The sequence below is a fragment of the Atta cephalotes genome, assembly GCF_000143395.1.
Source record: "Atta cephalotes unplaced genomic scaffold scaffold00003, whole genome shotgun sequence".
NCBI classification, from domain to species: domain Eukaryota; kingdom Metazoa; phylum Arthropoda; class Insecta; order Hymenoptera; family Formicidae; genus Atta; species Atta cephalotes.
Window position 1 is genome coordinate 9,441,001 of NW_012130067.1, and position 17,637 is coordinate 9,458,637.

General features: G+C 30.4%; 1 protein-coding gene across 1 annotated transcript; it reads right to left on the minus strand.

Moving 5' to 3' along the window:
* Window positions 1-6,957: 6,957 nt before the first annotated feature.
* Window positions 6,958-16,720, minus strand: LOC105625657. The gene is made up of 8 exons (XM_012206980.1): window positions 16,583-16,720; window positions 14,677-14,832; window positions 14,091-14,545; window positions 12,775-13,021; window positions 8,436-8,648; window positions 8,107-8,350; window positions 7,335-7,534; window positions 6,958-7,092 (listed from the first exon to the last, which is right to left on the minus strand). The coding sequence occupies exons 1-8, from the start codon at window positions 16,718-16,720 to the stop codon at window positions 6,958-6,960; spliced, it is 1,788 nt and encodes a 595-aa protein (XP_012062370.1).
* Window positions 16,721-17,637: the final 917 nt, after the last annotated feature.

A 17,637-nucleotide genomic window follows, 5' to 3' on the forward strand; every position in this document is an offset into this window, starting at 1 on the left:
TATATATATATATATATATATATATATATATATATATATAAAATATTGCATATTGAAAAAATAATAGATTAAAAATGATATTATTTGAAATACTAAATATAGTACAATATATAAGTAAATTAAACTTTTCGCTTCTGTGTAAAGCAGTGCAATTGAAATAAAAAACTTGAAAAAGTTTAAAAATTTACACAAAGTTCTGTAATATACATTCCATAATTAAAAATCTAGCCATTCTATATATTGTGCTATATAAATTACAAATTATTCATAAATTTAATTGTTGATATATAAGGATGATATTAAAAGAAATGATTTTTTTTTATAACATTGTCACTAATATGTAAAATATTTTTGTACCACAAAGCTGATACATATTAGTAATGTTAAATTTTAATGATAACATTATTATAATGTACAAAATATATACTAATAATTGACTTTAATAAATTATATGGAAACACTCAATATAAAAGGTAATTTTTATGAAATATTTAAAAAAGTTCCATGCTCTACTCTCTCTCAAGCACGAACGCACGCACGCAGAGGATATCCCTCTAATATTCAAAAACATCATTTTTTTATATATTTTATATAAATTATGTTCTTTAAAAAAAAATAAATAAATAAAAATCTGCGAAAACTTTGCAGTAGAATTTTTCAACACATTTTTCTGATTTTTAAAATTAAATATATTTGTAAATTAAGTTTCTAAAACTCCTCACTTTCAATTTTTCATTCATTTTGTTAATTATACATATCTTTGTGAACCAACTTGAAATCAATGAAATAATTTATAAGCGAAAAGAACGATATTCTTAATGGGAAAAAGTGTTTGTTTATAAGACTCTTTGATGACCTTTTAATAACTAAGGTACTCCGCGAGCTGCTGCGAGCTGTTTTTGAAATCATATAAGAACATTCCGAGGGTCTCCGCAATAAGAGGAAAAGAGGAAACAAGGTTCTATGATTTTGGAAAAAAAGAAAGATGACGAAATATATATATATATATATATATATATATATGTACACGCGGAGAAGAGCAAAGAAAAAAGATAAGAAAAAAAAGATAAAGAAAGACAGTGATGTGAGATAGGAGGGTGGAAAGTGTAGGAGACTGCTAATTTTTCTGTGTACGTGCTAACTATCCTACGTACGTAGACTAAATCTATTTTTGGCAATGTTGATTAGGTATACGACACGTTAAATATTACGATATCATGAGTAGATGCACTGGCCATAGTATTATGCGCTATAAGATCGCTTAACACCCGTTTCTTGACGCGTTAGCTATACAATTCTGAAGAAATAGCGGAGGGCGGAGACCCCGGCCCTTTACGCTTTTGTTATTTCACTACGTACATGAACTCAAATTGGAATAAAAAAAAAGAAATTAAAATCGATATCTAGTATCTTGAAAACACAATCGAGACGATGATTTTCACTGTAGAATTTAAGCTATAGCTTAAATATAATCTAAATATTGCATATAATTGTTTTCATCTCTATCCCAATGGTTAAAGAACTCGAAATTAAAACTTTTATTCAAATCCACCTCAACTTTAATAAAGGACCTCGCACCAACCTTATAGAAATTGACTTTCTATATCGAATTAACAACATTTTGGATATATTGCAGTTTTCATCATTCTGATCAAATGTTTCCTCTTAAGGCTAATTTTTACGCTATAAATCTTGGAAGGTTCAGAATTTAAACTATTCATTAAAAATTAAGTTTGTGTATTATTAATGTTATATCATTATTGATAGATATATATAATAGATATATATAATATATATGTACCCAGACAGCACACAACGTCCATTGAATTTTGTTTAATCTGGTTTTTGTTTAATCCGAACGTCCATGGACTTAGTACGAATGTTTTATGCAACGTACAAAATATGTTTACATTTGGACATTTTTAAAATGTTCATCTCATGTAAAAAATTTTCTAAATCTGCTCGCGATGTGTTGTTTTCGCTGACTTTGACAAGTGAAAATTTTTTTAAGATCACACGAGGAGTTTCACTTCTGTTAGTATGTACGGACGTCTTCTGAACGTCCCATTCCAATTTCCATGGACGTCCCTAGGACATCTGTTGTGTTGAAAATTTTCAACAACATAAAAGTCTATACTGTTTAGATACATTATGGTACATAACTCATACTATACGGCGTATTATTATCGACAGGAGAGAGACTGTGGAGATCTCTAGTCGAAGACGAGATATACATGGATAACTGATACTGTGAAAGTACAGCGTATGATTTCCTATCTGAAAATAGTCGTTATAATAAAGATTAAGATTAAATATTAGACAGTAACTGACTGGATATTCAGTTGAATTGCACAAATTTCTATCAGGTCTATATTGAACAGATGTATCATAACTATAAATCCATTATATAGATATTCGTGGATCATCGAAGTGCAGCGGTTTCCATACGATTTCAGAAGTCAAGGATGATGGTATGCAACCGGATGAGTTTCAAAGCACTATGAAATTAGTTCTCGAATTCAGGGAAAAACGTTTTTTTTTATCATAATTTTATGTATTCTAGAATAAGATATTAATCAATAATAATACTCATATATGAATCATTTCGTTTCGATTGTAGTCTAAAATTTGTTTAATATATTAATTTAGTTCAGTTTTAATCCATTGCGACCCTAAAATGGATGTTTTTAAGAAATCCAAAATAGTAACAGTGGATATCTTTAAAATTTTTTAAATATCCATGGATCTAATCTAGACGTTTATAATATGTCCAACAAAACGTCCAACACGTACGTTTTAAATATATTTTTATATGCTGCTGTTGGGTATATATGTTATGTGTATACATGTACATATGTATATATGTGTGTGCGCGTGTCATACCCGATACTACCCTATACATATATATTATATATATATATACATTTATGATATTTATAATATCAATAATATGGAAACACAATTTTTAAGGAATAGCTTGAATCTGAATCTTGCAGTTCTTGAACGCAAAGACTAGCTATAAGAAGAAATTGATCCCATGGAGACATTTGCTCAAAATGATAACTACAACGTATCCAAAATTTAATCAAATCGACAGAAAGCCAATTTCCATAAGGTTGGTGTAAGTCCTTTATGCATATTAAAAGTGATATATAAATGTATACAGGAGGTAGGTATAAACTCTATTAAGTTTTTGTTAATGATATAAAGCAAAGCTCCTTTCATTCTAAAATGACTACGCAGCAGCAGTGGAGCCATAAAATTTATTACTTTTAATGTATACGGCGTATTTAAACATTATCTAAGTATTACTTTCTTAAGTTCTCACATGTCTTTCACTCACTGTCAAGATAAATAGAAAGAGAGGGAAAGAGAGCGCACAACTGAGTATCTGTGATGACGATAACGATGGTATATACGTCATGCCGTGTTTCTTATTGCTTTCAGAGTCTTAACTTAGATAATTGCATGTGAGTATCGATCCAATATTAAGTACAAATCTTTTTTAAGAGGATGGAAATTTAGAAATATTAATCTTCGCGCACAGTTCCAGCAGTCTCGTAATACAATAGCATCTACAGATCTCTAATTTAAGGCTCCACAAGTACCACCTCTAAGCAACGAGAGGAGGCACGTCATATTATGAGATAATTACTAGCATTTTGCTTTTTATTCAGGCCCCAAGTGTCCCCTATTGCGCCAATCTTTTTCTAATATCTTTTATTGTCAATTGCTCAAATTTTTTGTCTTTGGACGAATCTGTAATGTTGCATACAAAATGTGGGATTTTTCATCGAATTTCTATATAATCTTTTCATCGGAAAATAAATAACATTAAATCGTACCTTTAAAATTCTTTGTGAAAAAGAAATTATAATAACATTAAATTATAATTATAATATCAAAATTAAAGAGTTGCGATATAATCAACTTACATAAAAAATTATGTGTATTGTAATAACTTGTTTCAAGTTATAAAATTAAATGTAATTATATCTAATTAGAATAAAATACAATTAATTAATTTTGCTAAATTTATCAATCTTTTTATTTTTTCAAATAGTTTATATATAATTTATTTCAATTAATTTTTCGTTAACACGATTCAGTATTTATATTTAGTAAAATTTTTTCTAGTTCACAAATTCAGTCTAGGCGCATATAATCTATTTTTTGTTAATCGAGTGATTTTTAATTTTCCTATTTGGATTTTAATAAATTGGATTAAATATATAATTCATTATAAAAAATTAGAATAAATATTATTCTAATTAACATATTGAATGCCTTAATCACCAGTGACCGGTTGATTGATACTATTAAATTAAAAAAAAAATGTATCAAATTAAATGTATTAAATTTATAAAAAATATTTATATATAATTCTGTAAATATAATTAATATATTAAAATAATAGTAAAATCTAAAGTAAAAAATGTAATAAGCATGATAATTTCCTATAATATTTAATTATATTATTAACATTTTATCAAGCTATGGCTTTAATAATAAAAATTTCTTTCTGGCCAGAGAAACAAGCGAATAAGAAATCTGGCATTCAATAGGTTAATAAAGTTTTTCTATAGACAAATAAAATTCAAAGGGCGAATAAGAGTCAATGTATAAAAGCTTATTTTTTTTTAAATAATGAGTATAATTACTTATTACGACCACATAATTGTACAAAAATAAAAAATTTGTTGTATATATTTGGAGGAGTACGATGAAGTCATATTTTATCTACTGATGCGTCAACACATCTTACAGAGTGATGATTCTTTTTTAATTTGTTAAACTATTCATTTGACTACATTTTTTATTTTGTGACAAACACTTACATTATTTATAATGCGATAGACGTTAATCAAAATCAAATCTTCAGATGCGTTCTCCATACGGCAGAGCAGCTGTTTGTGAACAGTTTTTGTTCGTGCTGAGATTTACTCATATGAAATTTTAAACATTGTTCGACAAAAATTAATGAATACTGATGCGTTTTCATGCGTTTTATATTATAACTTTTGTATATCTGAGAAAAAATTCAACCCGGCAGCCGAAACATGTAATGCGTTCTTATTAGAGAGTCTCAAAAGGAGAGAGTGGCAAATTGCATCACGTAAATGACTGCGTCAAGACGGGGATTACATGACCAGTCTTCTCTTCCATGTCTAGTTTTGATACCCGTATCCAATCAGAGGAGACGGGTCACGTGATGCAGTTTACCATTCTCTTCCTTTAATCATGGCCTAAGGCTCCTCCCTAGTCGCGGTGACCATGTTGGAATCGTGACGTCACAGGCGAGAAATACATTAATTTATGCTGCATGCCATTTGTAAATAAAGACAATTTGGAAAAATCTAAATGACGATCGCTTTAAAATACTTGTAAAAATGAGAAATTGCAGAAACTGTCCTTTAATAGTCTACTTTAATAGTCAGTAAATGACCGTAAAAGGCAAGTAAAGTGAGCCTAAATTCGGGCAGAAATACGGTTTAACAGCTGTTGAAACGAATAAAATATATACTTTTACATATAAAATTCCAAGATAAGTGTAGTTTCTGTCCATTTTTAGGACTTTCATAAGTACGAGGCAAGTCATATTTTCGCAATTGAATAAATAATAACGAAATGGCATATAAAAAACACAAATTTCGTCATCAAAACATTACTTTTCTACACTTATAAGTTCAGCCATTTATCATGGCGAGTCTATGTACATGTGCTCGCTTTCAGAGCGCCGAGAGCATATGTACATACATAGGCTCGTGCTTGTGTGTGTGTGTGTGGGTACCGATTTCGCCACGTTTCGCCAGGCCACCGTCTGATTCTGTGTCGCTGACTGAATATTCAAAAGTCTTAAATATTCATAAGAAAATATATCCAACAAATTTTTAATTTTTGTACAATTATGTGATCGTAATAAGTAGTTATATTTGTATTTTTTTTTTCAATAAGCTTTTATATACAGATTTTCATTCGTTCTTTACTCTCTATTTGTTAATATTTGATACTGAGAGTCCTGTACTTTTATTAATTTTTTTTCTCTATAGAATTTACTATAAAATTTTAATTGAATTATAATTAAATAATTAATCATTGTCAATTATTAATTTCTATTCCGATATATCAAAAAGTTAATAATCAAGTTTGTATACAAACTTGATAATACAATTTGAATAATACAACTTGAATATACAACTTGAATAATACAATTAATGTTAAAGATTCAAATTTTTTTTCATTTGTGAGATTACATACCTATAAAATAGACTATATTTAAAAATTTTGTTCGAAATGTTTGATGTCATGTAAATAGTATTTTAATTTCATTAAAATAAAGTGAAAAATCCAACATTCATTACGCAACGTATAACAGTTTTCGAAAGAACCTTAAAATTTGGAACGTAACACAATTAAATGTCGAAAGCCATTAACGATGTTGCAGGTATGCCATTGGAAAGGCTGTTGCTGTCACTGTCATCATAAGACAACGAATCGAAAAGATACGTACAATATGAAACAGGACGACGACAAGCATTTCCGAGCGGCTCCACGGTTGGACCCGCGGCATGTTTATGTACAACGGGCGAGCACATATAAAATTTTATATAAAAATATTTTCTCATATGCGTACTTTTTACGTGTTTTTATCTATGTTTGTATATGTGTGTATATGTGCATATGTATTTGTGTGTGTATCCGCGTATATATGTGTATATATTTATATATGTACATCTTGAATAATTAATACTGAGTAATTAATATCATTTCATTTCATCGTGCGTATTACATCGCAGCGTGAACCTTACGACTCTCTACGGAACGTCTCCAAGAATTATTTCTCAGGGGAAAACGTTTAGAGAGGTCTGCCAAGAGAGAGATTAAAAATTCATTCAAGATAAACCGAACAGACGATGCCGTCGAGAAAGCATACCTCGGCGACCAACCAGATTTTTCTTAATGCGTTTCCTCCGAGAGTGAAGTTGCCACCAAATTGAGAGGGACATCGGAAACATTCTCCTCATCACCTTCGTCTGCATCCTCATCCACAGACAAGTGTCGTTGCACACGCTCTTCGGTTTTCATGTGTGGCTAAAAAACAAATTTAATAAATTATGTTTTGACAATATCAAACTTGCAATAAAAAAAAAGAGATGAATTATAGAGAAAATATTCAAATAAAGTTTTAAGTTAAATATATAAAAAGTATTTAGCCTTTTTAACTCTAATCCTTAATTAAATATAAAATATCTAATTAAAGTTAATAACATTAAATGCTAATATAAGAACAATTCTTATTTAGATATATGAGCATATGACGGAGAATAACTTACATGAATCATGTAACTAGATAAAGGTAATGAGTAAGCAACTGACGGCGGCGGATGGCCACTGGGTATGCGTGTAGGCGTCAACGCCGCATGCATCATCAACTGAGGATGAATTTGTTGTCGAAGAGCATTCAGCATATCCGCACTCTCGGCATCCATTTGTTCTCTTATTGACGGAGAGGCTAAGACAGTGTCCCCTTTTTCTAAAAATGTTATTAATTTCATAAATACTGATTATTTCTGCTTTATCGTAGTAGAAGATATATTTTTCAAGGAAATTGAGACCACTAATATTCTAATAATAAATGATGCTTAATAAAACTATTTGAAGTTAAATCGCAAACAATGTCGAGAATATGTTGAGATTGCTGACTCATATGTAATTAAAATTTGTGACAAAATAAGTAGAACAGCAATAGATTTACTGGTCAAAAATTATAGTGTTCAATGTAATTTTCAAGATTGAGAGGTACAGTCTTAATTTCTTTTTAAAGTACCATAAATAAATGCTAAAAAAAGAAATTGAATATAATACTGTAAAGAATCATTGCTTTTTCAATTCATTAAAAACCCAAGATTTGTCAAATTAACAAGTTCCATATCATATGGAAGCATATGCATTCCACGCTGAATTTTTCATTAAAGCTGTTTGATATTATTACTACATGTAATATTATTATAAAATATTTTAGTTCTTTTTTTTATAATGTATACATATTTTTCAGCAGTTGTAAAAAAATATACTAAATGCCAAATCGCTAAGAATCTCTTTTACTTCTATGCCTCGTCGATTTCTCGCCTTTGGGTCTACGTCTGCGCGTATGTATAGTGTCTCTTCGCATAGTAACCGGACGATTAACACCATGTAGCTTATAATACAATCCGCAAGCGTTGCACACCATCTCGCCCTTCATATTCCTTCTCCAAATAGTTGTTGTCATGGTGCCGCAATTTGTACAAGACATATCGACCTTTTTTGCTACGTTACCGCTTTGTTGATCAAATTTCTGATCGTCCATCTAAAACAGCCAATCGATTATTGTGAATAATTGATAATATCGGGTCGTGATGAACAACAGGCCTTTTCTCGTAAGAGGACAATACCTTATTCTTTATCTTGCTCGACCATGTGGTAAAATCATGTGCTTGCTCTTCATTGCTGTGGTCATATTGATAACTGGCGATAATATCCGGACTTGCTGGAGCTTTACTCGGATAGCTCTGTTTTCTTCGACCTTTTGTCGTCGTCGCCATCTCCTTACGACCAATACTGGCAGGGCTAGACGGATTACTGTCTATCGAAGCACTCTGTACAGACTGCATATTACACTATTTTATTATTTCCATTACATTAAAAGAAAATTTTTTTTCGGATTTATATTATATTTCATACTTTTTTAATATCATACATCAACTATAAATGAAATTTAATCAATAAAATAATCAAAAAATAAATCATATGAGAGAAAAGTTAATATTTTTGATCAAAGCGAATCTTAACATTTGATTTTTAGAGATCACGTCATAATCAAGATACGAAATAGCCACTTTTGATTGGTCAGACATGTTTTAACAACTCGAGAAAGAAAGAAAGAGAGAAAAAGAAGAGAAAAAGAGATTGTAACATAATTAGTGATATAATCAAAATTTATCTTTTTAAAAACAATAAATTATCTTAAATTTAATAATAAATAAAAACTAATCACAGAAGCATATTAACATCTTAAGACATTAAAACGGTCTTAAAATCAGAACAAATTATGACTACTATTTATTAAAGATTGAAGATTGAATAAACAAAAATTATGACATAAATAGATCCAAGATACAAAAATTAGCAGTAAAGAGTAATTATAAAATTCGTTACCATTACCAAAAAATATAATTATTGAGAGTGTGCATTAATTTTAAAGGATTTTCAAAAGATGGCGTAATTAGTGCTATCGCATTGAGCCATATTTGTTGTTTTCATGTTTTAACCATCATGTGACTTTAGTTTTCAGTATGTATCATTTTGAAAGTGTAAATAACATTATTTTTATGAGCATTAAATATGTCGAATTTTGTGCGAACAAAACGCAATTTGCGGGAAACTTTGCTTTTTTGCTTCCATTTGAAGAAAAGTGCTGCTGAAAGTCAACGAATACTGTCGGAAGCTTGATGATTATACTCCATCAATTTCAACATGTGAGTACTGGTTTCGATGCTACAAAAAAGGATTTTAACGGAAGACAAGGCCAGTCGAAAAAATTTGAAGATGAGGAAGTGGAAGCTTCACTCAATCAAGACTCGAATCAAAAACAAGAAGAACTTGCAAAATCATTAAATATTGATCAATCAACGATTTCCAGACGTTTGAAAGTCATTAGAATGATTCAAAAGCAAGGAAATTGGATGCCATACGAGTTGAAACCAGGGGACATCAAAAGACGCAAAATGACCTGTGAATTGTTGCTTCAAAGACACAGAAGAAAAAGTTTTTTGTATCATATCGTAATGAAAAATGGATACACTACGATAATCCGAAACTACGAAACGCAAAAAGTCATGATGCAGACCAGGCGATCTTATCAACATCAACGGCAAAGCCGAATATTCATAGCGTCAAGCTCATGCTCTGTATTTGGTGGAATCAGCTAGGTGTAGTGTATTATAAACTGCTCCAACCCAACGAAATCATCACTGGAGAATATTACTAATAACAATTAATGCAATTGAGCCGAGCATTGAAGCAAAAGATAACGCGAAGAGTAATTTTTCAGTACGACAAACAACGTTCGGTCACATGTTGCGAACCGGTTAGAAGCGCTTAACTGGGATGTCCTATCACACCCGCCGTATCTTCTCCAGGTATTATTCCTTCTGATTACCACCTATTTCGATCGATGATTCATGGCCTGTCTGAGCAGCGCTTCCATTCTTATGAAGATATCAAAAAATGGGGTCGATTCATGGATAGCTTCAAAAGATGTGTCGTTCTTTCAACATGAAATTCTATCACCAGAAAGATGGGAAAAAGTAATGGCTAGTGATGGACATATAATATTTTGAATGATCAATTTGTAACCATTTTGTCACAATAAAGCCATATTTTTATCAAAAAAATCCCTTAAAATTAATGCACATTTCCAATAGTAACACAGTTACTAAAAAAAGTAACTTGTAACTGTAACATTATTACAAGTTATTCATTTCCATTTCCAATTTTGACCAAAACAATGGAATCTTTCTTATGCATGATTAGTAAAAATTATGTTTTAGACATGTTTTAAATTGTTTAAAACATGCTCGATCGATGTTTTTAATATTTTTAACATATTTTTTATAATAAATCGCACGCTAAGGCTCATAATAATGCGCATCTGATAGAATAGAGAGACTTTCGTTCACGATATTGTTTATGAATAGTGTATACTGATAGTATTTAAAGGCTATACTTGTGCTTTCAAAAAGCAATCATGATTATGTAAAGTAATTATAAGCACGTTACTGCAAAAAGATATTGTTTGTTGGCGTAAATTTAACTTTAAGATTGAAAATGACGAAGCACCGTTCTACCTTACTACATTCACAGTCAATATCAAATTTTTTTTATTATACTATACTATAACTGCATTAATGTTATTGGAATTGTTAAATCTAACATACAAATTTCACACTGAGAAATAACATAAAAAATTATCATAAAATTTAATTTATTGCTACTTAAATTTTTTTTTATGTTTTAACTTTTTTATGTTTTAAGAGGAATAATATCGTGTAATTATTAATTAAATATCATTTATTAATAATCATTTATTAATAAATCAAAGATCAAGTCGTCCATATATTTTTTCAATTTAAATTTTTATTAAAATTACAAATCTTGATTTATTAAAATTATACAATTTTATTTCTCTGAGAAGTTAAAAACTTGAGAAAAAATACACGTGAAAAAAGAAAAGTAATTAAACAATCTTCACAAATCTTAATTTTAATCTTTTTAATACGAAACATTAGATAAGTCAACATAAAAAATTTTTCATTCATATCACATTATAATAACATTAAAAACATATTGAAATTGAGAAGATTAATATTAACAAATTCTATGTTACATAAGCAAATCCTTTTATTCTTTATTTTAATAAAAATTTAAATATTTTATTACCTTACATTACTTCAACTATAGAAAATTATCAAAGTTAAAGTTCCTTTACAAAAAAAATATTTGTCTTCGCTTCTAAAAAAAAATTTGCGAAGATTATTTAATTATTACTTTCCTTTTTCACATATATTTTTTTCTCCTCACTCCTAAAAAGAATAAAATTATATAATTTTAATAAATCAAAATTTGCAATTTTAATAAAAATTTGAATTGTTAAAAAAATATGGACTATTTAATCCTACTTCTTTGATTCATTAATACGATTACACAATAATTAATTAATAGTTACACAATATTATTCGTCTTAAAGAATAAGAAATGTTAAAGAATAAAAAAGCAATAAATAAAATTTTATAATTATTGTTCATGTTGTTTTTCAAATAAAACTTTTATTCAAGTTTTAGATTTAATAATTTCAATAACAATGATTGTTAATGCTGTTAATAATTAGTTGTGCAATATCAAAATTCAATATTAACTATGAATAAAATCAAATCAAAAATTATTGTGGTCTTGATATTTTCGTATTAGGATTTTTTACTTTACTTTGTATCTAAAATATGAAAGTATTGTATAGTGAGACACCCTATATACATGAATGCGTGAATTTTCTATTGTCAGTATAAATTAACATATAAATTAACAAAAAAAAATCTATTTGTTTATCGTAATTTTATCGCCAGACTTATTAATCGAAATTAGATAGAAAAAAAAAGATATAAAATCAATAAAAGGATAAAAAAATGATAAGATAATTAAAAAAAATTGTTTTAAATATTTGTTTTACAATTAATAGATAGAATCTTTTCCATATATTTTATTATTATATTTAGTTTGATATCCATTAATAAGAAGCAAATGGAGCTGCAAGAGTTCTCGATTATTTTTTATTTACGGAATTCTACCTGGAATATGTCCTGAATAGGCTTAAAAGAATTTCTCGATCGGCCAATGGCCCAACCGATGCGATGGTTCAACCGATGACCTGAGTTTTTCCCAACATTATACCTGGGTCTTTTCTTTCTATTTACAGATGTACAGATGTTCGTATTTGGCGAAAAATGTTTTGTCTGCTTAGGATCAGGTAGGATGAGGTATTACTGTTGCACGCAAAAGAATCACCAAAACGATTCACACAAATACAAATATTAGCAAATTTTTCTTTTTTTTTTCTATTTATCAAATATCAATTCGCAAATTCTTTCTTTCTCTCCTTCTATCTATCTCTATTATCTTGATTTCTATTTTTATTTTTTCATATAGAAATGTTTAATTTCGTGATCAATTATCTCTTACCTTATTTTCTAAGCTTCCTATATTAGTACGATTGCCAAGCACAGGAAAATCAGCCAACATACGCTCTGTAGCTGTCCCTTGGGTATCCCTATAAAATCTGATTTGCGAGGACATTTTGTCCGAATCAATAGTAGTAATACCGATCTGTCTATTGTTGATCAAAGAACGTAGTAAAGTGGTAGCTTCGCCAGTAAATCCATTGTTCAGTTTATCACCATTGGTTCGCGTAATTTCCAAGCTTCTGTTGCTATGTTAACAAAATGCAAATATATGTGTGTAATTGTAATTATTCTTTTATCTATTGTAAATATCTATCTGCTTATAGAATTTATTACTAGCTTCAGTCATGACTTATAATCATAAAAAAAAGTCTATATACAAGTCTATATACAAGATAATTATTATAGCAATACCTAATCACAATTTGATCACCGGATTTAATAAAATAACTCCTAAAGCAATTGAATCAGGCTAAAATGGCTTATTAATATCGAAATTGAATAAAAACAAATTTATTAGTTTAAATTTTTATTAGTTTATAATGCAATTATAATGATTAATAAGAATTTGCTTCAATATGTAAATTTAATGATAAAACTTTAGCTATTCAAGTTTATATGTAACTTAATTTGTCATTTCACAATTTCATAATAATATGAGAATATGAAATCATGTGTAACACATTAAGAATGCGTTTTCTTTGGCGCTCATAGCGCTTGTAATAATCATTGTCCTTATTTATAATATTTGATAGACGATAAAGATAAAATGATTACCGCGCGTGAATGTACAAAGCCAACGCACCCTAAGGTTCCTGATTAATCGCCGCAGATATATAAAAATGACATCATAAGCGAGAAATAACACGTTGAAAATTTTTTTGTATGCCATTTATAAATAGAGAGAGAGAGAGAGAGAGAAAGAGAGAATTTGGATAAAACAAAATAATAAAATCACTTTAAAACATTTATAGAAATAAGTCAAAGATATCCCTATTCTCTCTCCTGACAATTAGTAAATAATAAAAGATACGTAAAGTGCCTTACTCAATGCACATGTATAATCTATTTTTATTTCATATATATTTTACTATAACGATCCAATATCCGCGACTAGTCAGGAACCTTAAATATGTAATTTATAATGGATTAAAATAACAATGCTTTCAATATTGACTCTAAAATCGAATACATATTGTTTATTTTATCTATAAGCATATATAACTCACGTGGAATATATTTGTACATCTTAGCTAGCTTGATACCGACTAGGTATCAAGTGAACAAATATTTTCCGAACAAATTTAACTTACTTACTTGGCTAGAGCTTGCCATAGCTTTGTCGTTTCTTGATCAATGTGACCGTCGGAACAGTTACTCTCTGGTGTGTCCATTCTATTAACTGGACTGCAATTTGCTGTGTTGGATTCGGAACCATCGTAATTACTCTCGACTCTAATCCTCTTACTAACGGTCATATCATAACCATTTGCCTCGCCTTCAATTTCCTGTTCATCACGATCTTCAATCTCTAATCGTTCAGGATCAGAACTATTGGAACTGTTGTCATCGTCTGGCTCGCACTTAATATTATGTTCTTGCATATCACTGTTCTGCAATTCTAGATGATGCGTTTGAGTTTGAGGTATTATGTTTTGATTAATGCTGGCCGGCTCGGAGTTAGGCTCCTCGTTGAACAACATCCTATTCAATTCGAGGAACGATTGCAGAGGGCTCTCGCCCGCTACTTTGGCAGTGGAGAAAGACTCTTTCTAAAAATGTAAAAAGAAAAGGCATAAATACATTATTTACTTTTGTCTCTCTTCTAGATACATATATATTCAATTTAACAAAACAGTATATAATTTGTCACTTAATCTCACAAACAATTCAAATTCAATACCAGCTCGTCATGAGACGACTGTTGCTTGGTATAATCCAGGTACTGTTTGAGTAAGACATCAGATTTTTGCGATATTTCGCGAAAGTTGTCCAGCATATCCAACTTACATACGCATTGCTGGCAAATAATCGGCGGTAAGGAATCATCATCTTTTACCTATCAAAAATAAATCATGTAACAAATTACATATTACAAATAATAAAAACAATAAGTATATTTTAAAAAGAGTTAATTATTAGGAGTATGATTAATTTTGAAGATTTTGCAAGAAATGGTACTAATGTCATTTTGCAAGAAATGACACTGTTGTAAAGACATTCCAATCATAGTTATTATTTCTTAATGTTTTTATATTTCATGATATTTAGTTGTTTACTAACAATGAACGTAGTAAACATTGTATTTAATTTAAAAAATGGAGTTTCTTAAAGATCATTTTCAGCATGCATTGTTTTTGTTTTTTTTAATCAGAAGAAAACAGTGGTTGAAAGTCATAGAATTTTGATAGAAATTTATGATGATATTGCTCCATCAATTAAAACATGTGTTATTGATTCTGTTGATTCAAATGTGGTGATCTCTGTTTGTTGTATTATGACAAATTGTTAATGTTAATGACAAAAGCTGGAAAATGCAGATTTGCAAGCATTATTGGACGAAAATTCAGCACAATGTACTTCAGAGAATTAAATGTTGATCGTACAACATATTGAACATTTACATGATATATTGTTTAAATAAATCAGTATTTGAGAAAAAAAAATCTTCAAAACTAAATCACACTCTTAATATAATACATTCAAAATTAATTTTAATATAAGTAATAAAACCATTGCTACAGATATAAAACTGAGAATATGCAATTAACAGAAATATATAACAAAAGTTATTAATTTATTTCGTAGTAATTTTAGCTAATTAATTATTAACAATAATATTATTACAATAAAAATTCATTAATACCCAATAATAACATCAAATTACCAGAAGTCTGTTTAATTTGAATTCAAGACAATATTCTATAAGATATCAAATGAAATAAGATATCAAATGAAAAAAATAATATATATCATACGTTGTTTATTTTTCGCTAATTTTCACTTATGTAAAAATTGCGAATGGGAGGATAATCTCGTATAAGTTTTACAATAAAAACTCATCCGTAAATACATATAATCGAGATCGTGTCTCCCGAACGGCGTCAGTCAAATGGACGCCTCCGATAAATTAAAGACGTTAAAGGATCAGCCCAAGTAAAGCGCGGCGTGACAACGACACTAGCGTATGAAACTGTGTGAAACATGATAACAGGCCATCCAAATAAGGAGCCGCAACCTCCTCCTCTTCCTTCCACCACTCTCTCCCCTCTCCCGCACCGATCCCTCTATGACTCGCGCGGCTATAGCTTCGCTTGCCATGCTGGCGCGGGGGGCTTATCACTGCCATTTTAAATGCCATTGCTGCTTGTCGGCTTATCTCGCCGACACATCTCTTGCCAAACTTTCTCTCGTGGCACGCGCACATACACACATTCATGCAGTGACGCAGTCGGCCCAAGTCGGCCAAGCACGAGCGCGATCGCGAACGTGAGTGTATGCGCTAGAAAGAAACAGCTAATAGGAGCGACTCCGAGTCTCACAGTAAAGTGCACGCGCGCGCATGCGAGAGCGTCTCTAAAGCTGAGTGAGTGAGCGATGGAAAGGGGAGGAGAGAGGAGGGAGGAGGGCAAAGGGGAGGGGGAAGAGGGAGGAGAGAGCGAGAGAAAGAGAGGGCAATATCACAGCGACGATGAGAACGACGCAAACGGAAAGACGCATACACGGTATACGGCCGTGTCGAGAGTATATAGCACAGATGGTTGCATCGCAATAAAATGCGAATTAATCGTGAACAACAACGCACTCACTGTGATTGACAGACACGCCGATATCTTCTCGGCGAAATTCTGCTGAGTGCCCGCCTCCTTGAATATGGAATACTTGACACCATCCAGGGATAAACAAAGGCGACACAGCTCGTAGAACTTCTGCGGTACATCAAACATAATTGCGAGCTCCGACTTGCCTGCGGCTCACGTAAAGCGCGAGTCATCAAGAGGTGTGCTCTTACAGCAACCGACGTGCGAGCTTTCTCCACTGCCACTGCTCGCGTTCAGCGATGAAGATGGGTTTATACGGATCACTTAGGATCACTTATCACAGTCACCGCCGCAGCTCATTGTCAGCGGCACAGTATACGCACCTCCATAAATCGCGTGGCACAAAGAAGCGAATGGACGAATCTCATGAAACGCGCCGGCTAAAGGTGCCTTTACAAAGAAACATTTATGCTCGTTTCCATCAATGTAGATTAACTTTAATCTCAATTCAACTTACTCTTCTTCTTTTTCTAATTCTAAAGATTAGAAAAAGACAAAGAGTAAGTTGAACTGAGATTAAAGTTAATCTACGTGGAAATGGCATTAAAGTTTGACTCATGTATGTGATCATCAATAAAAAGCCAGATCCATTATGCGTCTAGCTCCTTATTGGTCATGGCATGCGTTTGCTGCAGTCACCAACGAGATACTATTAAAAACGTCAATTCTGGGCAAATTTTCGGCGATATAAAGAAGGTAATTGAAGAACAGTGACATTATCGAATTGATATAAATTTGTTATTAACATAAATATTTGGCTCGTACATTATTAAATTCGTAATTTTTTTATTACATAAATGTTCCATAAATAAATATGCATATTTGTAAAGCTATAATATTCTATATATGCAGAAAAATTACAATTTTTTCTCTGCAATTATTATCTCTGTCGATGATTAAACTTTAATGATAACACTGAATCAATTTAAAAAAAAAATCGAGTATTATTGAATTCTAAATGCATAAATACGTCTAAATTAATAAATCATAAAATTAATATAATATTATCAATTTTTAACTCTTAACTACTTCAATATTCACAA

Coding starts and splice junctions, on each gene's coding strand:
- LOC105625657 (XM_012206980.1), bottom strand. CDS start 16,720: ATGTTTGATGTACCGCAGAAGTTCTACGAGCTGTGTCGCCTTTGTTTA. Junction 14,546..14,676: donor AGTCGTCTCATGACGAGCTG/GTATTGAATTTG, acceptor TTACATTTTTAG/AAAGAGTCTTTCTCCACTGC. Junction 7,093..7,334: donor TATCTAGTTACATGATTCAT/GTAAGTTATTCT, acceptor TTTGTTTTTTAG/CCACACATGAAAACCGAAGA.